At 37.3% G+C, this 27,739-nt stretch overlaps 1 protein-coding gene and 1 long non-coding RNA gene across 3 annotated transcripts; one reads left to right on the top strand and one right to left on the bottom strand.

Moving 5' to 3' along the window:
- Positions 1-586: 586 nt before the first annotated feature.
- On the bottom strand, positions 587-21,836 carry LOC103462901 (N-acetyllactosaminide alpha-1,3-galactosyltransferase-like). Its single transcript, XM_008405944.3, has 5 exons — positions 21,745-21,836; positions 13,849-13,932; positions 13,627-13,722; positions 2,901-3,038; positions 587-1,466 (listed from the first exon to the last, which is right to left on the bottom strand). The coding sequence occupies exons 2-5, from the start codon at positions 13,929-13,931 to the stop codon at positions 782-784; spliced, it is 1,002 nt and encodes a 333-aa protein (XP_008404166.1). The 5' UTR covers position 13,932; positions 21,745-21,836; the 3' UTR covers positions 587-781.
- Positions 21,837-21,850: 14 nt separating this feature from the next.
- On the top strand, positions 21,851-24,933 carry LOC145551169 (uncharacterized). Of its 2 annotated transcripts, XR_014087010.1 has the most exons (5): positions 21,851-22,156; positions 22,244-22,393; positions 22,660-22,703; positions 24,596-24,675; positions 24,813-24,933. It is a non-coding gene; the product is annotated as an uncharacterized LOC145551169 (long non-coding RNA). The 2 variants fall into 2 exon arrangements; XR_014087011.1 differs by lacking the exon at positions 22,660-22,703 and having other exon boundaries at positions 21,858-22,156.
- Positions 24,934-27,739: the final 2,806 nt, after the last annotated feature.

Raw genomic sequence — 27,739 nt, 5'->3', positions numbered from 1 at the left:
TCAGTAAATTTGCTTCCTTACATATTAGAGGCATTACAGACATTCATTTCTGTCTGAAAATTGCATATATTATGACAACTTTGATTTCTCTATTGTGATGTAACTGATGGCAATAGATTAGTCCACTTCTTCATTTTATATTTTATTGTTATTTTTCGGTAATTGTTTTCCTTGTACTTTTCAGTAAATGCTCTATTTGTTTTTTTAAATTGTGCTGTCCAGTGAGACCCTAATATACAGTTTTCATTATCTTTAATTAGTGTCCAGTAAAACAAACAGCTCTTCGTCTCGTTGAAATATTTCCGATATGTGCTATGACAAAAAAAGCAAATATGCTGATTGACTATTCATAATTTGTAGGTCTGTGTCACAAAAATATCCACAAAACAGTGAACCTGATAGGCTGGAGGGAGTATCACAGTCTATCACACTTTAGTCCAAGTGTAATAAACTACTAAACATCAGTTTAGTAGTTTATTACTAAAGTTTATTACTAAATAAATAACTAAATAAACTTGGACTAATTGATGTTAACTTGCGTAAACAAAGGATTGTTTTCACCTGACCTTTAAAAGAATAACATGCATAGGAAAAAAGGTTTTTATTAGAATAACAGTGATTTACACTTAAAACTCTAAGTTTCCAAACAAACTTTACCAGCTTGCCATGAGAGTTGAAGCTCTGAAGTTGCAAATTCTTTAGATAAACAAAAATCACATTTAAAAAAATAGTTTTTCTTTCCAATATTGCATCACACTTTTTTTTTTTTATTTTATGCATGTTACCCAGTACGAAGCTTCTCATAGTCCTTTGGGGCCCATACTAGGCGCTTGACGAGTATGTCTTCTGCATTGACAATATATTCATCCCAGCAGTACTCAGGAGAGAGCAACTTGGTGGGTTTGTTGAGCCAAAAGTACTTGTTCAAGTGACTTTCATCATGCCATAAAGCCTCTACATTTTTCAGTTTGTCTTCCATGATGTTGACATAACAGTAATCTGCCAAGGCCTTTACTTTTTCACATGTTCCTCCAAAAATTGCAGCATGGTAGTAGTAATCGCCTTCAGTCATGTAAGCTTTGGATTCTGGATTTCTGTCATATGTGAACCTGTACTTTGGGAGTTTGTAATAGTGAGCATGGAGTAAAGCTACTGACTCCCCAAGAGCCTCAGAGCCAAATCTGCCTTTAAATATCTGATCCACATCAAAGCAGAAGACATGAGTGAATTTGTGCTGGAGAACTGCATCAATTAACTCTGATATTGTCTTCATTCGCATCATAGAGATGTCTTGCCACCTGCTGTGCTTCTCTACCTTGACAATGCTGATGTTTCGTTGAGGAGCCAGGGTAATTTCTGGCACCTGCTCTGGTAAATCCGTAAACACGAAATACGTCACAGGTAATCCCAGCATGAAATGTTCTTCTGCTGAAGTCAGGAATGTCTTGAGATAGGCTTCCAGGTACCTTCAGCAGAGACACAGAAAGGTGAGCAGTTACTGTAGGTCAGTATGCTAATCATAGATAGAAAATATAAAGGCTCTTTTTCTATGGCATTAACAATAACGGTTATCTGTATATGTTAATGTTCACATACACAAAGGAATGCATCATCTTTAAAATTTAAAATGGATATTTCATTGTAGTTTAAAGTAAAAAAAAAAAAGTGTTAAGCATTAATAAATCACAGTCTGCTTTCTTGCTACCCTTCAACGTAGACATCGGTTTAAAGTGCAATTTTCTGATAACAAAAGTTTGAGTCAAATAATACAAAAACAACTATTAACTACATAAAACTAAAGATAAAATCTACTAATTAGTTTCCCAATATCAAAACTACTTGACTAAATGTTCTTCTACAAATGTTATTTTTAAGACTGTTTTCATTTTAAAACAAAGAAATGTGTCAGAAATATGCTGTCTTCCGCTGAACACTTACAATCTGTATTTTTTTTCAATGCTGAAACAGCTCACAAAATAATCTTGCAATTTAATACCCCAAACATCAAACACAAGAAATAATAAGGTGTACATGAATTGTTTTATTCCTTTAAAAAAAAAAATCTATTAACTTGGTTTGGTTTTGTTTACCTAATTGTATCAAATGTTTTCAGTTTTTTACCTTTTTCTATTGCTGAAATAAAAGTTCTACCTCAATTTCAATGAACAATGTCTCCTCACGAGCAACTATAAATATTTTGGAAGGAGCTCTGAATAGAAGACAGACAGAAACTTTATTACCGTATTTTCCGCACTATGAGGCGCACCGGATTATAAGGCGCACCTTCAATTAATGGCCTATTTTAAAACTTTTTTCATATATAAGGAGCACTGCATTATAAGGCACATAGAATAGACGCTGCAGTAGAGGCTGGAGTTACGTTATGCATCCACTAAATGGAGCTGCACTAAACGGAATGTCAACAAAACAGTCCGACTCCGGTCAGCGAGGAGAGCCTTCCGCGTCTGGGCCGGGGCGTGGCCGGACGATGGTCACCCTTCTCCGTTCGCGCACAGCATGTTCGTGGAGAACGTGCTGCTAAATGACCTGCAGACAACCTGATTATCAGGTCGGTAGGTAGATGGGTCAGTCAAACTTTATCAACAAACCAGCTTTCTGACAACTATCCCAGCATGCACTGCACGCTTCTTCTTCTACGGGGGAAAATGAAGTCGGCGGCTGTTTACCGTAGTTGCTAGACCTGTTGTGGCTCAATATTGATCCATATATAAGGCGCACCGGATTACAAGGCGCACTGTCGGCTTTTGAGGAAATTGAAGGTTTTTAGGTGCACCTTATAGTGCGGAAAATACGGTAATCCCTTTGGGGTTTTCCCTCGGGGAAATTGTTCCCGTCTCCCACATAACATTTTATGTTTTTAAATGCATGAAGAAACAAACCTTCCAACAGCAAAAACTGTGATGGCCACAGCTGTATTGGCTTCTTTGTACTTTTGGTCATATAGATTATTATCAAACATCAGTTCCCACATAATAGGTGCGTTCCAGGAAGTCTGGGTCTGAACATTTGGTCTGGCCCTGAAATAAGAAAAAAAAAAAAAAACAAATAAGAAAAACAAAACAAGTCATCATTATCACATTACTTTTCATAAATCTTAAATTTGATATATTTACTTGGGTAAGCTTAACTCGATAACTTGGAACAACTCTTTTTTTTTAAGTTGGATCAGCTGTTTGCTTTTTTCATTGTGTGATGAACATGTTTTACATCCCAAGACACATTTGTAAAAATGGTTTTCATGTGGAAAGTACAGTTTAAAACGATCCTCTTTAAAAGGCTATCTGGGCATCACCATAAAGGAATCCTGACTTCTCCCACTATGTTAACTGGAATGTTATGTTAACTGGTGTGACGTCACTCCCAGATCCGAAAGGTGACAGTGTTTTCAAAGAAAAGTAGTACTTGACTCTATTACTCAATCTCATTTAGTTTCTCTCCTTCCCATGAGAAGACATGAACTCTGACCTCACCCTTGGAAGAATCAAACTTCCGGGACTTATTTTCATTTGTTTGCATATGTAAATGGAGGCGTATAAGAGAGGAGTGTTATCTCAGCCTGTGCACTCAATATCAGATTTATTGGGATGTTAAAAGGAAGTATACTTAAATCATAATCTGTTTTTGTTCCTCATGTGCAAACTTGTCATTTTATTTTTAGTAAATGACAAGTTATGATAGCTAACCCATTCAAGTCAATTTTGCAAAAATATATATGTATATTTAAGTTATTTAGTCAGGCTGAATGTAAATGCACACCAATGTTATCAGATTTTTCTTTGTGAAAACACCAACAACAAAAAAGAAACTGTCAGGATGTGTTGGTTGAAGTAGGAACCAAATGCAGGACACTGGTCAGAAAGTTTATTATGAATGTTTAGTATAAAAGCCTTACAAAAAACAACAAATAAATAAATAAACAAACAAGCACAGGAACAATAGGGACCCAGAGCTGGACAAAACAGGAATTCTGGGTAAAATAACAGCAGTGAATCAATAGGAAAACAAGGAGATAACTGGAAAAGCCAGCAAAGAGTGAGAGAAGCAGAAATGTTTAAGTACTGGGAGAGTGAATGCACAATAATCAAACTGGGCTGATTGACTAACTGATTCAGGTGTGAGAGGAGAGTGTGGCAACGTGCACAGTAAATAAATCTAACTAAAGAATGACAAAAAAAATCTTACACTAAAGAATGAGAAGATAAAAGAAACATAATTAAACTAGAGTTACAAAGAATAACGAGACACAAGAAACAAACAAACATAAACTAGACTCACTAAGACAGCACTGAACTAAAGTAAAACAGAAATAAGACTAATCTACTAAAAGAGATGAAGGACATCTCAAGTCATCTCCCACAGAGAAACACTAAAACTTAAGGACAATCAAACTAACAACACATAATACTAACAATAATTGCAATTTAGTTAGTAGAGTACCATTTAGTTAAAATTAACATGACTTCCAAACCGGATTCCAAAAAAGTTGGGACACTGAGCAAATTGTGAATAAAAACTGAATGCAATGATGTGGAAGTGCCAACATCTAATATTTTATTCACAATAGAACACAAATCACAGATCAAAAGTTTAAACTGAGAGAATTTATAATTTTAAGGGAAAAATATGTTGTTTCAAAATTTCATGATGTCAACAAATCCCCAAAAAGTTGGGACAAGGCCATTTTTACCACTGTGTGGTATCTCCCCTTCTTCTTCCAACACTCAACAGACATCTGGGGACAGAGGAGACCAGTTTCTTAAGTTTAGAAATGGGAATGCTCTCCCATCAGGCCTCTAACTGTTCAATCGTCTTGGGCCTTCTTTGTCGCACCTTCCTCTTTATGATGCGCCAAATGTTCTCTATAGGTGAAAGATCTGGACAGCAGGCTGGACATTTCAGTACCCGGATCCTTCTCCTACGTAGCCATGATGTAATTGCTGCAGAATGTGGTCTGGCATTATCTTGTTGAAAAATGCAGGGTATTCCCTGAAAGAGATGACGTCTAGATGGGAGCATATGTTGTTCTAAAACCTGAACATAGTTCTCTGCATTAATGGAGCCTTTCCAGACATGCAAGCTGCCCAGGCCACAAGCACTCATGCAACCCCATGCAGTGATGCAGGCTTCTGAACAGAGCATTGATAATAACTTGGGTTATCCTTGTCCTCTCTGGTCCAGATGACATGGCGTCCCAGTGTTCCATAAAGAACTTCAAATCGTGACTCATCTGACCACAGAACAGTCGTCCATTTTGCCTCACTCCATTTTAAATGACTCCTGGCCCAGTGCAAACGGCTGAGCTTGTGGAGCTTAGAAATGGCTTCCTCTTTGCACTGTAGTTTCAGCTGCAGCGGCGGATGGCACGGTGGATTGTGTTCACTGACGATGCTTTCTGGAAGTATTCCTGAGCCCATGCTGTTATTTCCTTGACAGTGGCATTCCTGTTTGAGGTGCAGTAACGTTTAAGGGCCCAGAGATCACGAGCATCCAGTAGAGTTTTACGGCCTTGACCCTTACGCACAGCTATTGTTCCTAATTCTCTGGATCTTTTGATGATGTTATGCATGGTCGATGATGATAACTTAAAAGTCTTTGCTATTTAACACCATTCTGGTATTGCCGCACTATCTTTCTGCGCAACAATGGTGGAATTGGTGATCTTCTTACCATCTTGGCTACAGAGACATTGACACTCTAAGAAGCTCTTTTTGTACCCAATCATGTTATCAATTGACCTAATTAGTGTTAATTGGTCTTCCAGCTGTTTGTTACATGTTCAATTTCCTTTTTCCAGCCATTTATTGCTACTTGTCCCAACTTTTTGGGGATTTGTAGACACTGTGAAATTTTGAATCAACATATTTTTCCTTTAAAATGTTACATTTACTCAGATTAAATTTTTGATCTGCCATCTATGTTCTATTACGAATAAAATATTGACGTTTGCCAACTCCACATTATTGCATTCAGTTTTTATTCACAATTTGTTTAGTGTCCCAACTTTTTTGGAATCCGTTTGTAGTCTAAATTGTAGTTTTTGCACTTATAGTTTTGATTAAATGTTTGAGGTAAACATTTGAAGGTTTAGTTTTCTGGGTATTGATATTGGAATATGGACTGAAGTGCACTGTGAATTGTTTTGATGCTGGCCCTGGGGTTTCTTTTTCTTTTTTTCCTTTCTCTCTTTTTCATCTATTTGCTGAACTACGATGTCATTTGTAGCTGTGTGTGTGTGTTTCTGTGTGTATTTTCGCAGCTGTGTTTGTGTATTTATTGGCCAGCCTGTGTGTTTCTGGCTGCATCTCTGTCTGCAGAGACGTTGCATTGGTTGATCCGTCTGTCTTTATGCGTTTTTATGTTTGTGCGCCATAACCCTGTATGTCCGCGCCACTGTATGTCTCCGCTGCGTGCTGCTTTTTGCAAGAGGGATGATGTTTCTTCTGAATTAAAGTGTGAAATCGGTGCCGGCGCTGATGTCCATCATTGAAAACGGGGTGTGTGTGTGTGTATCTGAAGTAAATGAATAGGGACAGCTGTGTGTATGTGTGGGAGAGTGTGTGTGCATTAAGAGTTTTTGTGGAAAAAGAGGAAATACAACACGATGGAACTTGGCAGCCTGCCCGTGTTCCTTCAGAATTATGACATAGGAGTTTATGTTAAGTTACTGTATTTTGGCTCCTAGTATTCGTTTTTATTCTTGTTTTTTATAGATATTGGGAGTTCAAATGATAGGAATTACTTAAATGAACATGAATATGAAATACTTGAATTTGACTAGGTTAGTCGCATTTTTTAAGGATTTCATTCTAAATTGGAGGATTGTGGACTTATGGAACATTACAGATTCCGTTTATTGCCTTCCTGTTTGACTGAATCACAGTGTTTGCAAAGTGTTTGCAACAGAACGACTGCTACTAAATTGAGATTGGCAATTTCTGATGGTACAGGTTTAATTGAAATGACTAAATTGTTTATTAACACTTTAAAATATTGCTATATTTCATGCATCGCTTCTTAATTGTTCTTAATTGATCTACTATTGAATTTGGACAAACTGTGATCATGTGACTTCTTAAACTAAAATAGAAACTGTTTTGAAACATGTCAGTCTAGGGGTAATATATTTTATTATGGGGTATGAGGACTAATTTATTTCTAACTTTTATTTTGACCTGCATTGGAGGGAAACAGGACTGTTTATCTTGGAGCATGGTGCCATGACAAGGATGGTTTGAAATAACATCGAACATTATCGAATTACCAACTAATTGAATTTATGAATGCATTTGCATAACAACTTTTGAATGTTTCGCAGATGGAAATTCAAAATTTTTTTTTAAACGGACTTTTGTTATGTGATGATTTAATTTTGTGAGAGGTAATGATTTGTAATAGCAAGCTGATGTATGGCTCAGACAGAGTGGATGTCGCATAAAATTAACGTTTTAACTCCAAACAGTAAGTGAGCTTACAAAATTAATCATCACACCTCTGATTGTGTAAACATCTTATCTTATTTTGTATTTTTCTTTTTCTCTGGAGTTCAGGGTTTGGAGCAGAGGAAAGTGTCAGAGGTGCTGCAGTGATTCCAAGCCTGGTTGCAGAACTTGTGGCCACGCGCGGCACATGACGAAACAGAGAAAAGAAAATCCATTTAAATTTGCAGTGTGAGTGAGGGTGACATACACTTTAGTTCATTTTTCTAAATATCTATTTTATTCTATTGTCTCAGGTCTGCTTCCGTTGATGTGGTCCTGGGCGTGGAGGGTTTCGGTGGAGCTGGGTGGCATGGGTGGAGGTGTGTAGCCTGGGAAGCTCAGGGTATGACGGTTGGACTCTGTTGCACATTGATTGTCTGCAGCTTCCCCCACTACAGACTGGGCCTCATCTAATGTTGAACTGCTATAAGAACTGCTGATGAGTCATATGATGTCTATTAAGGTCAGTGATAATGGACTGCTATTTCCTGTTTGTTACTAGGGCCAACTGACGCCTACAGGACCCCGCAACAGATGTGTTTTCTGACTGTGATTTCTGAGACCGATCCTGGCTTGACAGACCTGTGTGTTGTTTCGGATGGTCTGCTGCATCCAGAATCAGCAGGGGATCAAGACCTCAGGGATCAAAGATTCCGAGAGAGAGATGGGGACTTGAGTGTTGTGTGGACAGCCTCCTTGGTTCTGCGCCTTTAACTGTGTTTCCTTCTCCGCAAGATTTGTCAAATACAAGAACTGACCTGAGTTCGTCAAAGAGGGAGAACAATCCTTTGTGTTCTGCAGATGGTGGCCCTAGTCCAGATGTTTCTGTGTTGTGGGAATGACCCTAGGACTCTGGACAATTCCTGATACGGCAGATAAGGAGTGCTATCAGAATGCGAGGTCAACCTGGGCTATAAACTACATTCTACACGTCGGTTCTGTGGGAACATCTAAACACTATCTTTAGACACTATCTTTATAATTTCTTTATGCATTTCAATCATTAGTTTTTCTCATAAGAAGTGATTGGTGCCTAGATAATTTTGAACATTTATTTCCTAATTTGATTCTTTATATGATTTTGGAGTCTGATTTAGATTGTTTTTCTTTTATTAACAATGATTCAAGCTGATACTAACAAGTAATGCCATCTTTGAAAGTCTAGATGTCCTATTTGTACCTCACTTTTAGATTTTTCCATTGCCATTTACAGGAAATTTCATTTTAGATATTATTGCTACATGTTGATGTTGCCGTGTATTTGCTCATTATGTTAATTATTGACAAAGGGTGCAGTACCTTTTGGCTCCATTTCCTCATTATGAGCTGCCAATAAAGTGTGTAGGTAAAACAGTTTGGAGGGGAGATGGAGCTGAGGGGTCCTGTTTTAAAAAGGAGGACTGTCGTCTCATCAGGTGAATGTTTGGGTCATTCTTTGGAGCCTGATGACCTTTTTGTTCCTAATGCAAAGTTGACCATTTTGATGGACTTTTAATACAAGATTCAATGCAATTTTGAATAAAAGGTGTCATTATTTACCAAATAATGCAAAAATGACACTTTTAGTGGACTTTTAATACAAGTTTTAAAGCAACTTTGGATTAAATATGTCATTATTTATCAAATGACACTTCATGAGAACAGTCGTAAACATTCATGAAGACTCCTTCATGTTCATGACAGGTGTTATGTCATGTTTATGAACATGTCATGTCAGTCTTATGCACACTCCGTCAAATAAAGTGTTACCAAAGAAAATATTAAATGAGAGCCATGTATTTCACCTAACGTATTTGCCGGACTATAAGCTGCTACTTTTTTCCTACACTTTGAACATGCGTCTTTTCTGTGGATTTTTCTTCAACCACCAGGGTGCTCTTTAGCAGGAAGTGAATAATTGGAAGTCAAAATTGGAAATCAAAGAAGAACGCGCTAACTTCTATTTAGAACAGGGGTGTCAAACTCAATTTCACCGAGGGACACTTCAGCATATTGGCCACCCTCATCGGGCCACATTGACGGTACAAATCAGGAGTTCCCAGCTGCAGTCCTCCAGACTGCAACTTTTAGATGCATCCCTGCTAAAACACCCCAGACAAAAGGTTGACTTCCCTCATCAGCAGCAACTCAGTTCTGTAGAGGCTTATAATGAGGCAATGATCCAGGTGTGTTAGAGAAGGAACACATCTAAAGTTGCAGATGGTAGCTCTGGAAAACTAGACTTGGGCAGCCCTAGCATAAATGTATAAAAATACAATGTTAAAAATAAATTAAACAACACCTCATATTGTTAAATAACGCTTTGGAGCGTCTGGTCAGCCAGCAGGACCCATATAATCAGCAGGGCTGATATATGGGTCCCATATGGGTTTGTCCACGGGTTCCACGACGGCCCCAAATGGGTTTGCCCATGTAGGGCCTCAGCCTACATGGGCCCTACATGGACAAACCCATGTGGGCCCACCACCATGTAGGGCCCATGTGGGCTGTGACCCTACATGGGTAAACCCATGTGGGCCCATCGTGGAACCCGCGGACAAACCCATATGGGACCCATCTGGTCTGCCCTCCTTTTCCCCACAAGGGGCCCACCCAGGAAGCACATTCAAAACCTTTGGTTGAAATGGCGCGTTAAATTCAAGTCTCCATACAGACCAGAGAAAACTAAAGAGAATGCAACGTTGTGTTGCATTGCATTCCATTTGAGGAGCCGGCAGTTTATCTTGAGGAAATAAATGATGACGCAGAAGTTAATTAGACTGTAACATGCGCGGTCCTTGGTGGTGTGCCTCGTGATTTTTTCAATTAAAACAATGTACCTTGGCTCATAAAAGGCTGAAAAACACTAGTCTAACACGCTCATCTTTCACCAAGATCTTTGTGAAAAATGAATCCAGTTTTGGAGAGAAAAAAAAAAAGTGTTGAGACATTGCAGAAGGTTACCAAAACGATTTCACAGCAAATAGGAGTATGTGACTGTTTGGACACAGCCAGTGTGTTTACCAAGTAACACTGGTAACCTGTAGGTTATCAGGAAGTTAACATAGTTGTCTAAAGCATTAAGTTAAAAAAAGTTCAACCTTAGTCCCTAAATTTTTCCACTGTCTGATAATAAATAATATTTGAATTATTTTAGTTTTTATGCTTTTTTGCGACAAAGGTAGTTCTTAAAACCAGAGTTTAACTTAACTACCTTTATCTAGTCAGACGACACGTATGTATTTAATCTGAAAATTGTAAAAATGTCTTTCTCTTACAGTCAAGGGTTCCACCGAGTTCTCTTATCTAAAATTCAACCCAGAGATGAGTTTAACAGACTAAATTAAATGTATAAAACTGTCAGCTTCAAAATATCAACTTCAAACTGCTGTTGGTCACACATATGACCACAAAAGAAGATTCACACTCTTAAAGAGAAATGTTTAGTCGGAAAGAGGATCTTGTGGTATTTTATTGGGGCCTGCCTTAGCAATGCATAGGGAAGAGCAGTGACTGACTTGCGAAGTTGTTAATGCGGCTCGTACCGCTGCATGCCCCCCCACAAAAATTGTATCAAAACGTGCGGCTCGATGCCGAAAAAGGAGCTATTTTTTCGGGGGGGATCGGAGTTACGATGGCGACGTAAAAAGCGAAAAACGAGCGAAATTTCCAACTGCCGAAACGCAGAGTGTAACCGACACAAACTGCCACTCCGTTAGAGTGGCAGTTTGTTTTTGACCCCAAAATAATTTTGAAATCGCTCTCATGGCTGCAAAAATTGCTCTATTGGTATGAAAGTCGGTCAGGCACTCAACCATTCATTTTCAGACTTTTTTGAAAAATTTCAGAGCTCAGCGCACACCATCTTTCTCTCATCGCTGCTATTACTATGAGCGAGGTAGAGATATGAATCGCGGAAGTATCGGAGATTACAACTAGCCCTCTCATATGCGCTTCAAACGGTTTTCGAATAAGTATCACGGTTCCCGAACGGGAAGGAGTTGTTCGGACTGCTTTTTTTAGTGAAACTGGCTAGCTCAAACAGATAGAATTATGTCTCCCCATCTGTGTCTCTCTCACAGCTGACAGTTGGCAGAGAGGATTAATTACCATAGCAACAGAACACAGGCCACAGCTGCTGATTCAGACAACAAGCACATGGCAGTCTCAGTAGTTCTAACCATAGACATAATATAAGAGTAGACCCCACATTGGCTGCTCCGGCAGGAAATATGTCGGCCATCTTGGAGCGGTACTCTTTCCTACTTTTCTCAATCAAAACAGCAGAAGATGCCTCAGCACTGAGGGATATTGTTGTTTGGATTTATAGATTATTGATGTGAGGGCTCCACAGACAACACTTCACAAGTAAGATGGACATATTATTGTGTATATATTGTGATTGGAATATTACTTTACACTGTGTTTATGTCCACCGGTGAGATACCGGCTAATATTAGCTACAGTGCTTGGTGTAATACGGGGTTCAGCCCCGCTATAAAGGCTAACTGAGATCTAAAAAAATTAATTATTATCCAATATTGACTTAGATTATCTGACACAAGACCCTATATTAGAAATTAAACAATGTTACACATATTATAAAAACTTATATTATGTGTTAAAACATTCACCAGCAAAGTTTACACAGGTGGTAAAGACTATTAAATATGTAATTCTTTCCCTAGTAAGATACATCCCAAATCTTCCGTTTTTGTTTTGAAAGTTTGATAAAGACACGATGTGAGGAAGAAGAGGGAGATATCTATTAAGACAGACAAATTCACTGCAGCACGGATGAATCTCACATCGGATTTTGGACTCAATCTCAGCTGCTGAATATATATATATATATATATATATATATATATATATATATATATATATATATATATATATATATACATGTATCCAATATATATTATTTAGTATTAATCATTTATTTGTGCCATTATTAATCATTATTTAATTGTGTTTGTATAGTTATATATATATGTATTGATATTACTAAATAATTTATTAAATAAATTATGAACGCCTGTGTGCTTTGTAATATGCTCATCATACATCCAGGGGTGGAGCTATAGGGGGGGCGGCTGCCCCCCGAACCGGGCCGGATGGGGGCCCGGCTCTGGAGGTGCCAGGGAGGGAGGAATGGTTTCAAGTCGCTTAAATGTCTGATTGGATCAGTGGATCAGTGTGGCCATTGAAACCAATTTGACTTGAAGCATGAACAGATTCACCTGATGATGCTTTTGAAGAGTACCATCTGATTACCAGCATCATCTAAGACCAGAATTTAGCGTTTCTGTATTTTTTTTTCTGTTACTGTTTTTATAGTTTGTACTGTGGTTAAATATTCAGGACAACATATATCTGATGACATATCTGATAATATAGACATTTGTATACAACGCATTGTATGCACAATCTGAATTAGAATCAGTATTGTTTTATTAGCCAAGTTTGTTCGCACAAACAAGGACTCTGACTTTGGTTTTCAAGCTTCTGTGTATAAACCTCAGTATAAGCATATAGACTTTAGACAAAATACAAAGATAAATGAACAATATGTTAAAATCTATTTGCAGCCAATTGTTTGATAAAGTATAAAAAAATTATATGACAATGCAAAAATATTTCTTTTACTTCACAACAGAGGAACCGAGTACTTTTGCACATTGGATTCATTAAAGAAACATCCTGGAATAAGAAACTGTCTCTGTGGTGAGTGTTTTTTGCAAACAGCATGTTGTGCATGATCTGTCAAAATGTTATCTACCCTTTACCTAGCCGTAGATCTGTACAGGTCTTGAACGGAGCAAACACCGGTCATGATGATACTCTCTGCAGTTTATATGCTGAGACATAAATTTGGTATGTGCTCGCTTCCGAGGTTGAATAACAGCTTACTCTACCTTCATGCACTTAAACTACACAGGAGAAAAAAATGATGTAGCATGATGGAATGAGTGTGTTGTTTAAGATGTCAAGTACTGACTTGTTCTATGCAAGATCTTGTGTGGGTTCAAGAACTATAGAAGGATGACTGTATCACTAACAGATTCTGAACTAACCCTTTTCTCAGAGAACAGCAGAGTAATAAAAGTGTTTTGTAAAAGAAATACTTGTCTTAAAGTTCTCTTACCCGAAGTTAAGTTTGCCATCCAAATCATTTATGGTTGCTGGTGTTGATTCCCTTGGCACATATAGTTCTTTGATAAAGGCAACTGCTCTTAAATGCCTACAAAAAGAATAATTAGTAAAAGAAAGAAAAAACAGTTAATTGAAAAACATAATTGAACAAAAAACAAACATCATCTTTGGTGCTAAAATCTCAAAGACAAGTATTTTAACTTTTGGTACACACCTGATATACCAAGAAAGGAAGCCTGATGCAAGTAATACAATGCAGATAAAGAGTCCAGCAATCTTTCCTCTGTGATTGGACATACTAGAATGAAGCAAATGAACAAGTTTAATAGATTAAGCTTTGACAGAGCAGAAAATGTAATCGCTAAAGCTATAATTTATGAATTACTTTAATTTGAAAAAGTAAAACCTTGTAACAGAGGATATTATTTGTTGACCTAACTATACTTCAGCTTCCCAAAATTCTAATACAAAAGTATTATCCTTTGTGCTGGTCAATCAAATTAAATCAAGGTTTAAATACATCGCAGTAGTTAAATGTGTTTTACGCCACTTAAAATTTTTCTTTCCTTTCCAGTTTCAGGAATCTAAAATGTTTATTCGTTTTCTTTAAACACATACTAACAATTATGAATCTTCTCTGGATTATGTTATTCACGTTCACAAATTAAATCTACAGTTTATAAACTTATGAAAGTGGGTCCAACTTAACAAAAATTAAAAAAACGTAGCTGGAAATGGTCACTCGAAAATAAACATTAGGACATGCAAATATGAAACTAAAAAAAAATAAATAAATAATAAAAAAAAAACTATCGCGTTATGGTGTATTTAGTATAATTTGAAGGGCCGGTTGGTGTTATGCCCAGAAAAGCACGCCTGCCCAAATTTGCATCCCCTGTCGCGGGAGCGCGCATCGCTCTAAGCTCTCGCATATTGACGAGGAAACGGATAAAAATATGACCGAAGAGGAAATTTTAAAGATATTTGTAACATTATCACGTTTCCTAACCATGTAATCCCTAATACGGTGGGTTTTATTTCGCAAATTATTTGAAGTAAATACGGTTTTTACACTTTTATTGACACATATGAGTCGAACTTTTTTTTCAGTCCGTGTCTGTTGTAAACGTTCTCCGCAAATGGTTTGAAATTCTCTGCTTTGTCTTTTGATACCATAATAGCTCAAAAGCATTACAACAGAGGCCCATTATGTAGAACATTTTATATCATGCTTCACTTCTAGTCTGTTAATGTAGGAGGAAATGCAACTTAATTTATGAGCCTGAAAATATTTGCATCCGTCTTGTTGATATGAAACTTATAGCATTAGCTCAGAGAACAAGTGTCATTACGTAGAAGAGATTAAATCATTTCAGCTCTTTATTTTCCCCAATTAGCACAGGGATGCATGTTTTGCATCCCTTATCTATTCCCCTCAAATGTTATCCTATTGATTTAAAACTTATACCAGCAGTTCTTGGATTATTTCTACATAATTTCTCATTATGTAGAAATAGTTATTTTACTTTTAACTCTTTATTTCTCAAAGTTAGCACAGGGATGCATTTTTGGGCAATATGGATTTCCAGCCTGCCAAAATATGCATCCCATATCTATTCCCCTCAAATATTATCCAATTGATTTAAAACTTATAACAGCAGTTCTTGGAGCTACTCTCATTATGAAGAAAAAGTTATTTCACTCTTAACTCTAGAATTCTTCAAATTAGCACAGGGACAAGTTATTTCACTCTTAAGTCTTTATTTCTCAAAGTTAGCACAGGGATGCATTTTTGGGCAATATTGATCCCAGTGCTAATTTGAAGAATTAAAGAGTTAAGAGTGAAATAACTTTTTCTACATAGTGAAAGTAGCTCCAAGAACTGCTGATATAAGTTTTAAATCACTATAATAATATTTAAGGAGAATAGAGAGGGGATGCGTATTTTGGCAGGCTGGAAATCCATATTGCCCAAAAATGCATCCCTGTGCTAACTCTGAGAAATAAAGAGTTAAAAGTAAAATAACTATTTCTACATAATGAGAAATTATGTAGAAATAATCCAAGAACTGCTGGTATAAGTTTTAAATCAATAGGATAACATTTGAGGGGAATAGATAATTGGTAATTGCTAATTGGGGGAAATAAAGAGCTGAAATGATTTAATCTCTTCTACGTAATGACACTTGTTCTCTGAGCTAATGCTATAAGTTTCATATCAACAAGACGGATGCAAATATTTTCAGGCTCATAAATTAAGTTGCATTTCCTCCTACATTAACAGACTAGAAGTGAAGCATGATATAAAATGTTCTACATAATGGGCCTCTGTTGTAATGCTTTTGAGCTATTATGGTATCAAAAGACAAAGCAGAGAATTTCAAACCATTTGCGGAGAACGTTTACAACAGACACGGACTGAAAAAAAAGTTCGACTCACATGTGTCAATAAAAGTGTAAAAACCGTATTTATTTCAAATAATTTGCGAAATAAAACCCACTGTATTAGGAATTACACGGTTGAGAAACGTGTTATGACTTTCATTACACTTTGGTTTATAATTTTTAAACAGATGCCCGCCAGCTTCCTCGAATGGCAAGTGTCCCGTTCTTAACTAAACCATAGGGTTACATCTCTGACACCACAAATGAAACTATTTTTTATTGTTTTTACGCGTAAAAACGTTGGCTAATTTTCAGACATATATAGGCGAAATTAAGTGAAAAATAATTTTCTAAGAGACTTAAAATCACAATTCCTTATAATCATATTACAACGAAAGTAGATCTCTTTAATTTGTTTAGTAGCAGTCAACAACGTGTTAATTAATTACGGGATTTAAAACGCAGTAGTTATCCTCTCTCTGCAAACTTGATAACAGAAAACCCAGAGGTGTTTCGGACCATTCTCTCTCGTGAAAAGAAAAAAAATAAACTACCGTATATGGTTTTCAGCAGGGCACACAAGAAAGATCTACTCAAGCACAATAAATAAAAAAAAATGCCTCTTCTTCGAGCCTGATTGTTCTAAAACGCAATTGTTTCCTTCGTAGAACAAAGTTGACAAGAACATTTTATTATTATTATTATTATTGTTATTATTATTATTTTAAATGAACCAAACAGATCATTTAGAAGAGACAAATTATTGACTCACCTGGCAAGCAAGTGTTTTCAAACGAATCCGTACAATGAACGGAAACCACCTTTAAAACATAATTTTTACAAGGTGGGACACGAATCTAATTAATCGATTTAAAGCGCAGGCGGGTCCCGCTGTTCCGCTTTTCTCTTCCTTACTCCGATTCTCAGTTCGCTCAGATGGCCGCGCCATCCCAGCACCCTCCCACCCATCTGAAAGCATCTCTTTCGTTTTTAATAACCTGTTTCGCATTTCAAACACGTTAAAGTGACTACCAGTCAGGAGGCTTCTTTAGTATAGAAACAGAGTTCATTTTTGTCCTCTGTAGAGGACATTTTTAAATTTGAATATCTCCAACCCCTTGCATTCTACTGAATTAATTCCTTTTGGTATCTATAGGGGACATTTAGGGCTTTTCAATGATACCACATGTGAAGGGGTGGGACTTTTATACTTACCTTTTTCAAATTCATAAAAATGGTGTTTATCAGTAACAACACATATTATGGGAAGAGACAAAGTAAGTCCATAAAACCTTTTATTACCTTACAAAGACTGTGGGATAAAAAAAAAAGGTGATTAGACAATATTTTTTTCCTGGTAGTCACGAGGATATGGCTAGCTCTAGCTAAACATTTCAGAGGTGTTCCTTCATAAAAGTGGCAGTTGGAAACTGCAGGGAGGGAACTATGTGGTGACCCAGTCTGAAAAAACCTCGTGCTCTTAAAACAAACCACTGTTTATTATTTTTGACTTAGCTGCCTTTTAGAGAAATGATTTGTAATTCTCTGAAATACTTTGTCTGGCTTGAAAGTAAATTTATGATGTTTTCATGAAAATTCTTGTACAAGGGAGAGTAAAAGCAGTGGCCTCGGCATACTTGAAAACCTACAATGTTCGCAAACCTGAAATAGGAACCTAAAATAAGTTCCTGTTTATTGGTCTTGTTTGGTATTTGCTACTTCATAAAAGTCATATTTTTCTCTTTGCAAAAGAGAAAAACAGATATTTTATTGATTCCATTTCTCATACCTTTGAATGAAAATTTAAACACTGTAAATATTACAGAAAATACTGTAAATCTAAAATCTATCCGAGAATAAAACATACATAAAAATAAAAATAAATAAATAAAATGTACTAGAGCAAAAGAAATAGATTCTAATTCTCATTTACCATGGACCTCTTCGATACACTAGTGTTTCTCCAAACATTTTAATATTATGTAAAGTGCAATATTTTCTGCCAGCCACCTTAGAAAGTGATGCTTATTGAGAATCATCACACATATAATTCCAAGACCTTGTTTCTTGTAACTTTGGTGATAAGGCTTACAGATAATGAAAACCCAAACTTCAGTGTCTAAGAAAAATAGAAGTGTAAAAAGGTCATTAACGGTGTTTCACATTAATGAGACCATTTAAAGGCTCTGGAAACCTTTCCTGGTGTTTTAAAACACCTGCAAATGTTTCCTGAGCCTTTAAATGGTCTAAGTCTGGGTTGGTAGGCTCCACAATCACGGAGGGGGGGAGACTGACTGCTGACTTGACAGGTGTCCAGAAGACTCTCATTGACACCCTTCACAAGGAGGGTAAGCTTCCAAGGGTCATTGCTGAAGAAGCTGGTTGTTCACACAGTTCTGTATCCATGTATATTAACAGAAAATTGAGTAGAAAGACAAAGTGTGGTAGGAAATGGTTCACCAGCAACAGGGAGAACCACAGCCTCATTACATCGTTTTCAGCACAGACATTTCACTATTTAAGGACTGCAGAAAGGTTGCTATTTGAAGAGTTGTGTGAAGCAGTGTGAAACAGGAGCTTCACACACCTCACACTGATAAGTATCAGTGGTTTATTACTGCTCTAGGAGGCTTCTTTAGTATAGAAACAGGTTATTTACATGTGGTTATCATTGTTAGAAAACTGGAGTTTGAACTGCCTGAATGACAACTTTAACCAGAGGGTGAGGAAAGTATTAACTGTCAGTTGACATCAGTTATAGCAGAAATAATTAGAAACTTCCTGAAGAAATTTAACTGGGGCCTGCCAAAGTGTGCCCGTCGGTTGGAACACTTGCCGTCGGTTGATGCTAAAAATGAGCATCAATACTAAAGAACGCTGCAATGTACTCAAAAACACATGGAGAGTCACAAGCATGTTGGCTAGCATGGACGTATACCATTCTGTATGTTGAAATTAGTGTATAAGCTAAAATTAGCCAAAATGCTAATGTTAGCCTAAATACTGGCAGTAGCACGTGGAGCATCACTAGCATGTTGTTTTAATTTGACTTGCTTCATTCAGTATACTAAACATGCCTAATTAATAAGAAAATTAGCTAATAGATAACTTTAAGGAAAAGGCTAATGCTGCGCAAGGCAGGGTGCAGCTAAGCAGTGCATTGCTGCGTCTTGCACTGCCTTACGCAGTTCACTATCCTGAGGAAAAAAAAAACATAAAAAAGGTTAATATTAATATGGGATTGCACTGACGTGAGAGGAATATGCAGGCTTTTAATTTGAAAATTTCAGTAAGCTTCATTTTAATGACCACACTAACTCAATCTGTAACAGTGGTTTGTTTACACCAGTCACATAAAGCCCAAAAGAGCAATTACCTGATGTGAAAAATGTCAAGGCTTTTATTTTGACATTTTCAGTAAGCTTCATTTTAAATGGCCACACTAATCCAATGTGTAACAGTGGTTAGGTTAATCCACCTATATAATGCGCAAAACAGCAAGTAGTTCTTAACTGCCACCTCACCCCTCCTCTGTAGTTCTGACAATGTTTGTAGTTCTGACAGTCTGTTCTGCCCTCTGCATTAACAAAGTGTTCCGCCACGGTTAGAACTACAGATATGGCGTCTTTGTAGTCCAAACCAGCAGCTTTGCCTTTCTCTTTGTTCTGTTGCTATAGTTATTAAGCCTCTGCTAACTGTCACGTGTGTGAGACAGCGAAGTGGAGAAAGATTTCTATCTTTATCAGACACACAGTCAGTTTTGATGAAAAAAGCAGTCCGAACAACTGCTTCCCTTTCAGGATCCGTAAGACCGATCCAAAAACCGTTTGAAGCGAATGAGAGGGCTATTTGTCATCTCCGATACTTCCGCGATTCATATCTCTACCTATGCCCCATGACGCTTTGCGTGAATTATGGGCGCGACTTCCGCCGCAAGCCGGAACTGCCGTTTGTTTACGTTATCCTAATGCTAACCGGCTTTCGTCAGAGCTTTTAGGCTATAAAATATGTGGGAACACCAGCTATCAAAGCTTAAATGTGACAATATTGTATTACCGCAATCTACAGCTATTGCGGGGAGGGATGACAACTTGAAGAAATGGTCTAATTTCTTCAGGTCGCACTAGCATATGTAGCTACTTCACTGACTCAGTTGCTTCGGATGCAGATGTGGGTTTTCTTCCGTTGACTTTTTGTCCACACGATGAAATGAGCACACATAAAGCATTTTGGGTTCTCTCTTCAAGTTTAGAATTGTTAGCCAAATTCTTTTTGTTTGCTTATCTGCCGGTGGGCAATGAAAACTACTGCTTTTGTTTTGGGAGCACGTTCAAAGCACACTTGCTGCAGCCACAAATTAAACGTGATCTGATTATTAGAGTACAGCCACGAACAGCACAACAGTTGCCTGAGCTCCACAAGGGCATCTTAAGACACTTTCCAGTGGAAAGTTGCTCTCTATAACAGGTGGATGTGCGATTCGGTTCGGTTCGGTTCTAGTCCAGTGGGGAGATTCTCCATATTACGGTCTGGAGCGCAGCAGCTGAGGTTATTTCTTCTTTGATTTGCAGAGACGAAATAACCTTCTCTGCAAAGAGAAGGTTATTTCTCTTTGCAGAGAAGATAAATAACCTTTCTCTGCAAAATCTTTCTCTGCAAAAGGTTCAAGAACCTGGTTCTGGTTCCAATGGATTAAATAAATCCAGATATTTTATTTTGTCTTATAAATAAAATTTCGTGGTCCAATCATAATGATAAATACTCAGATAATAAACGTTATTATTTATTTTTTTATTCAAACGAAAAATAAAATTTACATCACACCAAGCTAATAGTTCTGGTGTTTTACACTGTCGGCACAAACTTGCAGCTCAGATCTCTGACCAGCTTCTCTGCTTTTCTCTTCATTACTCAGTTCTTCAGAGAACCGAGCTGTTAGCAGCGCTGCTAACTCGCGGTGACAAACGGAGCGGCAGTTGGTGTCAGTTACACTCTGCGTTTCGGCAGTTGGACATTTCGCTCGTTTTTCGCTTTTTACGTCGCCGTCGTAACTCCGATTCCCAATAAAAATAATAGCTCCAAGCTCGTTTTGATACCATTTTTGTGTGTGGGCACACAGCGTTACGAGCCGCATTAACGGTAATGGGAGAATAATAAATAATCTATAAAGAGACACTGTATTAGGTGTAGAACAATATTTGCCTTCCATGCATTACATGGAAGGCAGTCGCAAGGCAGTCACTACCCTTCCTTATGTAATGCCATGGTAGGCCCCAATAAAGTGACAGAAAAGATAACGCAGTCTCTTCCTCAGTGAGATTCTTACACTGGGAGGAGGTTTCTGGTTTATCAGTCAAAAGCTGGTTGCAAACGTGACGCCAGCAGGTTTGCAAACCAGATCTGAAATTTGGTTTGATGACCTCAATATGAGAAACTACAGACTGATCGGAGGAATCAAAGAGCCAAGTAAAGGTAAAGGCAAATCTTCTGAAGTCGGGATATAATTAATTTAATTTAACATAATTATCGTGGTAGAATTTGTTAAAACTTAATGAAATATATTTGTCCTATTTGATGTGACGTATAGTCACAAACGAAGGAGGTAATTAGTCCAAGTTTGTTGTTTATTGAATGTTCAGAAACTACAGCGGGTGTAACGAGCCACAGAAAAGGTAAACAAAGGTAAAACAACCCGAACAGACGATGAACTCAAAACCACTCCTACCTTTTTACTGTCTCGTTGTCGTGCACACCGTTTTACTCTCTGTCTTTGTCGTTTAAGCACACCCGTTGCCGTGGCAACCGCCTGCGCCCCGCCAAACCGAGCAGAGATTACTTAAAACACACACAACATTCACGCCGTTAGATATCAGGTTTCCAGGCTTGATATTTAGTTCTCGATTATTAACGAGCCTCTCATGAACACAGCGGTGGTTGAGTAGCTAATTTAAACTCCTACTCTGCTCGTCAGTCGGTCAGGAGCAGTCTGACAAAAGCAAGGTTGCCTCTCGGTGTTGCTCAGCCCTTCTGGCATGCTGTCATGAAGTGTCTCCCCCCAGGACAGCGATAGAGGCGGATGGAGTGGGAATCGAACCTGAGATCACGAACATACTGTAATCTGCTCAAATGACAAGCTGGTATGTTTTGTCAAAAATTATTATTTGTTCAGCTGTTTACAACCATTTTGAGAAGGAGGAAGAATTCAGAATAACATTTCCTTCCAGAACCCTCTCGTCATCCTGGGTACCATGGGTTTGTTTTTCTTTCTTTTTTTTTAAAATGAAGTCATGCAAGTCCATAAAAGTCATGCTGGCTTTCTGGCTCATATGTTTCCTGTTCATACATGGCTGTTTGTCTGCACCCGCATTAAACAGGTTGGTTAACTCCTTTTTCTCTGAAATATGTCGTCTGTGTGCTTCCAAGACATTTTGTATTCTAGCATTTTGCTTTGGGTCACGTTAAGATATCTGCTTTTATTGACGTAAATCTTTTAAATGTGGGCATTGCACTTCATCTGGGGTGAATCAAGCTACTTACTACTCATTCCAACACCAGGAAGAGAAACAGGAAGGTGTGTATGTAGGGTTTTTTTTGGGCACTTATATTTGTTTTTTCTTCTTTTTTTATGTGGTGATTAAAGATAGACATGCATGGGAACACATACATTCCTTTCTGGCAGAGATGGTACACATGAATTGTTTTTTTCTTTAAATAAATATTTTTCTAATAATTAAGATGCACATTCTGTTTCAGAGCTCAGATTGCTTCTCCCTCACTTTCCAGCCATCTAACTCTATAATTTCTATTATCATTCACATTAATGACTTTTTAATTAAAATTTTTTAAAATGCTAACATTTAAAAACATACAAAACATTTTGGATGATAAATATGGTGTTTTTGAAATGGTTACTACGCTTCTGATGTTCCAGGTTCAAAAACAAAACAACTAAAACAAAAAAAAACAAGCAAATGTTTCAGTTCTAAACGATGTATAAACATGGACCGTTTTTCCCATTGCTAACTGCCTGATACCTGATCATTCTACTTAGAATTTAAGCCAATAGTTTTATGGTAACAGCCCTAACAGTGTATTCTATCTTAACCCTCTGATGCGTAACTGGGTCCTTTTTGACCCGGTGAGGTCATCTTTTTGCAATATCTTTGTAATGAAAAGTTTTCATCACTTCATATTCCAGGTATTCCTCAAGAAACATGTTACTGATATCATGCAATTAAAATTTTTAATTTACCTTTTATACATTTTAAGAAATAGCATATTTTATGTTACTACCCCATTCTTCCGTGAGTGGGTCCAAAATGACCCGCATTCATTTCCTATGGAATTTAATGGGAATCTTTGTTTCTTACCAACTGTGACTCTCAGGAAAACATTTTTTGTGAACCAAACACACTGAGACCTAAGTATCTCAGGATCTTGTTCACCAATGAGGGAAAAATGGAGCAGGAGATCGACGAGCGGATTGGTGCAGCATCTGCAGTGAAGCGGCGCAGTACCGGTCTGTCGTGGTGAAAAGAGAACTGAACCAAAAAGCGAAGCTCTTGATTTACCGGTCGATCCACGTTCCCACCCTCATCTATTGTCATGAGCTTTGGGTCATGACCGAAAGAACGAGATCACAGGTACAAGCGGCCAAAATTAGTTTTCCCTGTAGGGTGTCTAGGCTCTCCCTTAGAGATAGGATGAGAAGCTCAGATCTCCAGGAGAGACTCAGAGTAGAGCTGCTGCTCCTTCATGTCGAGAGGAGCCAGTTGAGGTGGCTCGGGCATCTGGTCAGGATGCCTCCTGGACGCCTCTCTGGTGAGGGGTTCCGGGCACGTCCCACCGGGAGGAGGCCTCGGGGAAGACCCAGGACACGCTGACGATGTTTCTCAGCTGGCCTGGGAACGCCATGGGTTCCCCCAGAGGAGCTGGAACAAGTGGCTGGAGAGAGGGAACTCTGAGCCTCCTTACTTAGGCTGCTGACCCCACGACCTGACCCCGGATGGATGGATGGATGGATAAATCACACACATACACACACTCGCATGCGTGACACACAGCATAATAGAATAGAGACAGTAATGTTAGCTAGCTTGGTTAGCTAGCTAGTTTCAGGAAACGTGCTCTTTTGCACGCCCCCCAATGCCCACACACACATAATGGATGTTGATATTGCCCATTATTGACATTTCATCATTGTTGTTGTAAAATTGCTGCTGTTGTCATTTTGTTTTAAAAATGTGCTACAAATTGTCAGAAATGTTCTACAAATTGTTCCAAAAACGTTTAAAAAAGTGAAAAATGAAAATATTTCAAACATGAAATAATTCTTGTGTGAAATAAAATACAGTAGAAAGTATTATACAAAACATTATTTGGAATCAAAATGACAAAAGTAGCATAAAAACACATTGATTGGAACCCGGGTCAAAAAGGACCCACTCACGGAAGACTGTATAGTCAGTCACTCACGCATCAGAGGGTTCAAAGTAAATAAAATTGTAGACTTAGCAGGTTGTATTTTTGTAATATTTTAATCATCATGCTCTTCTCTTTCATTTATTTTCATGTAGCCAGTCTGAAAGAAGCACGCAGGAGCTACAGCTGGTCTTTGATCCCAATTTCCTTAAAAAGCAAAGCAGCCATGCCGATGGTAGGTCACATTTGAATGTTATGTCGTGTGTTTTTTTTTTATTTCCTAATTTTAAATTGCATAGTACTTTACTAAATAAAACAAAAAGAGTGACAAAAGAGCAAAGCTTGCTAAATTGAATCTAATTGTTCCGACAGATTATGGTGAAAAACCCATCACACCTTTTCTACCCGACTTTGAAACTCCCATTTTGCATGAGGATGAAGAATACTTGGAGTAAAACATTCAATAAGAATTAAACTTATTGTGTCATGCATATTTTGAACGAAATCACTTTCTTTTGTCGGTGAAGTCAGTTATTGCTCACATTTGAAACAACTTAATTTACTTAATGTATTTAGTTACTTCCCAGAATTTGTAGAAATGAAGTCGTTTACAAAAGAGCAAAATTGTTTTATAAACTGACATTGAATGACTTTGAAACAGAAATTGAATGAGACGTACGCCCCAATCATTACATCTCTTCACTGCAAAAACACACAATCTTGCCAAGTGTTTTTGTCTAGTTTCAAGCACAAATGCCTTAGTACACTTAAATTAAGACACCATTGACTTAAATGTACCTTATCAGCAAGATATAAAATCTTGTTTTAAGCAAATAATTTCTTAATATTGATGGAAAAAGTACTAAGTTCACCCCATATTATTCCACTTATAACATGGGGGAAATGTCTTGCTACAAGTAAATTCATCTGCCAATAGAACTCTTACTTTTTCATCAATATTAATGAATTATTTACCTAAAACAAGTTCCCATATCTTGCTGAAAAGATAAATGTAATTTACTTTTGTCTTATTTCAAGTATAATTTGAAATCTGCACTAGAAATAAGATCAAAAATACCTGGTAACATTTGGTGTTTTTGCAGCCTAAAATAGTCATTGTTGTTTTTATGTCCTTGTCTGCTTAAGGTACTGATCATGGCAATTAACCAATGCTTATCATAACAGCAATGGGAAAGAATTAGGAAATTTCTAGCATATGAGCATAAAGGCAATCAAAATACATTTGAACAAAGTTGAAAAATTCAAATAACATAAAAAACCCTTAAAAATTGAAAAAAAAAAAGAGCTTAGTTTTCATATTTCCTTATTAGTCAGCACGTATAATGGCAAGATATTACAAACTGGCTTATGTTTGTAATATGACAAAAACATTGTTTTTCTGAAAGAGGCTAGTCTGTTGAGACCTAAGGCACAAGGTTTGTTCTAATTCTCTTGTTACTTAAATCATTATGAATTATGATGCATATCCAACTAGTCAAATGCTGCTTGTTTAAATTAACGAGTTGTGTTAGATATACTCCACTGTTGATCACAAGTTGTATACATCAAATGTTTAGATTTTAATAAGTCATTTCTTGCAATTCATGAAACCTTTTAGCTAAGAACTTTGTAGTGTGTGTATTGTGTGTTTTTACATTAAATAAACAGAACAATCTTGTTTGAACATTGAAGTCAATACATTTTGTAATTTCGCACCGTGTGGTTGTTCGCTTTTCACGGGGATTCTGGTCTTTTTAAGTCACAGTTCCCAGTGACCTTCATCACAATGTAGTTTTCCTTCTCTAAAAATGACCTGGTTGCTCTGGTTTGTTTTGTACACAGACCACTCCTACACAGCCCTTCTTTCACCACATCAACATTTTTTCTTTTGTGAAACTCATCAGCCAAACCAACAATGCAACAGCCTACGTTTTTATCAGTGTGGGCTGCGGGGCGTGACTCTCATTCAGCTGTAAAGGTTTCTAACAGTTTCTAGACTTTTATCTTAATTGAAATATTATAGGTTATGAGGTAATGAGGGTTTTTTTTTATTGAAGTCATTATATTATGCTAAAATACCATAAGTTATAAACTACGTTTACCAACAGAGATTTTTGGTTAATTACTCAGTAGTGTTAAACTTAGAGGGATCAAATTACCAATGTAGTTGCAATTTAAATCGTCCTGGCTTTGTAATTTAAAGATGCAGTAGGGAGTTCTGAGAAAACAGTGGACTTAGCCTTACCATAAACATGCACACCTTAGAGGCATTTGAAACCTTCGTCTCTGCAGCTGAACACAAAAGGATTATCAAGTCAACGTCGGGCTTCTGAGAAAACAAATCTCTTCTTTTGAATTCAAGGCTCAAGTAGCCTCTTCGAATTAAGATTTCAAATTCACCTACACCAAGGGCCGAGCTCCAGGAGGTTGCCCCACGGAGCCCTAATCCAGGGGAGGTTCTCTGCTTCCTGTGGTCTGCCATTTCATTGGGATGACTAAACACATTTTAAGTGACTCCACCCTCGAGGACATTTTGCCGAGGGAGACCATACCAAGAGCCAAATCTCAGGATCGCATTTGGAAAGTAAGTAGTTATGTTTACTCAATTACATTTACTTGATTAACCTTTTTTTTGAGAGAGAGAGAGAGAGAGAGAGAAAAGTACTTTTAGGAGTATTTTTACTAGGCTGTAATTTTTACTTAATTTTTCTTATGAAGTATTGCTAATCTTGCTTGAGTTAAATTTCTAGATTCTCAACCAACTGAATGAAAAAAAACACGTATATTTGAATGAAAAACAAGTGTTTTAACCAAACTTTCACCACATGCAGTTTTTATTAAACTGCATGTCTGGTGAAACAGAAATGGAATGAGACTTACTCATTCAGGAGTGAATGAGTAAGTCTCATTCAGGAATGAGACTTACTCATTTCTGAATGAGACTTAATCATTCAGGAGTGAATGAGACTCACTCATTTCTGAATGAGTAAGTCTCATTCAGAATTGAATGAGACTTACTCATTCAATTTCTGAATGAGTAATTCAGTCATTCATTACTCATTCAGAGTAAGTCATTCATTTCTGATCATTTCAATCATTTTCTTTCAATGATTTTCTTGAAAGAAAATGATTTTTTTTGTTACTTGCATGCATTATTGTCATTTTGATCCTTAAAATACAAACATTTCCACTTAACTTTATATGGTTCAGCTTATGGTGTAATGTTAAATGTTAAATGATTGATAATTTGATCAGTTACTCAGTACTTGAGCGGACTTTTTTTACCAAATACTTTGTTA

Source organism: Poecilia reticulata, chromosome 3 (assembly GCF_904066995.2).
Source record: "Poecilia reticulata chromosome 3, P_reticulata-male-v2, whole genome shotgun sequence".
In the NCBI taxonomy this organism is placed as follows: domain Eukaryota; kingdom Metazoa; phylum Chordata; class Actinopteri; order Cyprinodontiformes; family Poeciliidae; genus Poecilia; species Poecilia reticulata.
Note: the sequence above shows the minus strand (reverse complement) of the source record. Positions and strands in the feature narration are given on the sequence as shown.

What these genes read in the sequence shown, in the direction of transcription:
- LOC103462901 (XM_008405944.3), bottom strand. Translation starts at nt 13,931, where the DNA reads ATGTCCAATCACAGAGGAAAGATTGCTGGACTCTTTATCTGCATTGTA. An exon ending in TTCCTTTCTTGGTATATCAG is followed by an intron (nt 13,723 to 13,848) that starts GTGTGTACCAAA and finishes TTCTTTTTGTAG; the next exon opens with GCATTTAAGAGCAGTTGCCT. An exon ending in ACAGTTTTTGCTGTTGGAAG is followed by an intron (nt 1,467 to 2,900) that starts GTTTGTTTCTTC and finishes TCTCTGCTGAAG; the next exon opens with GTACCTGGAAGCCTATCTCA.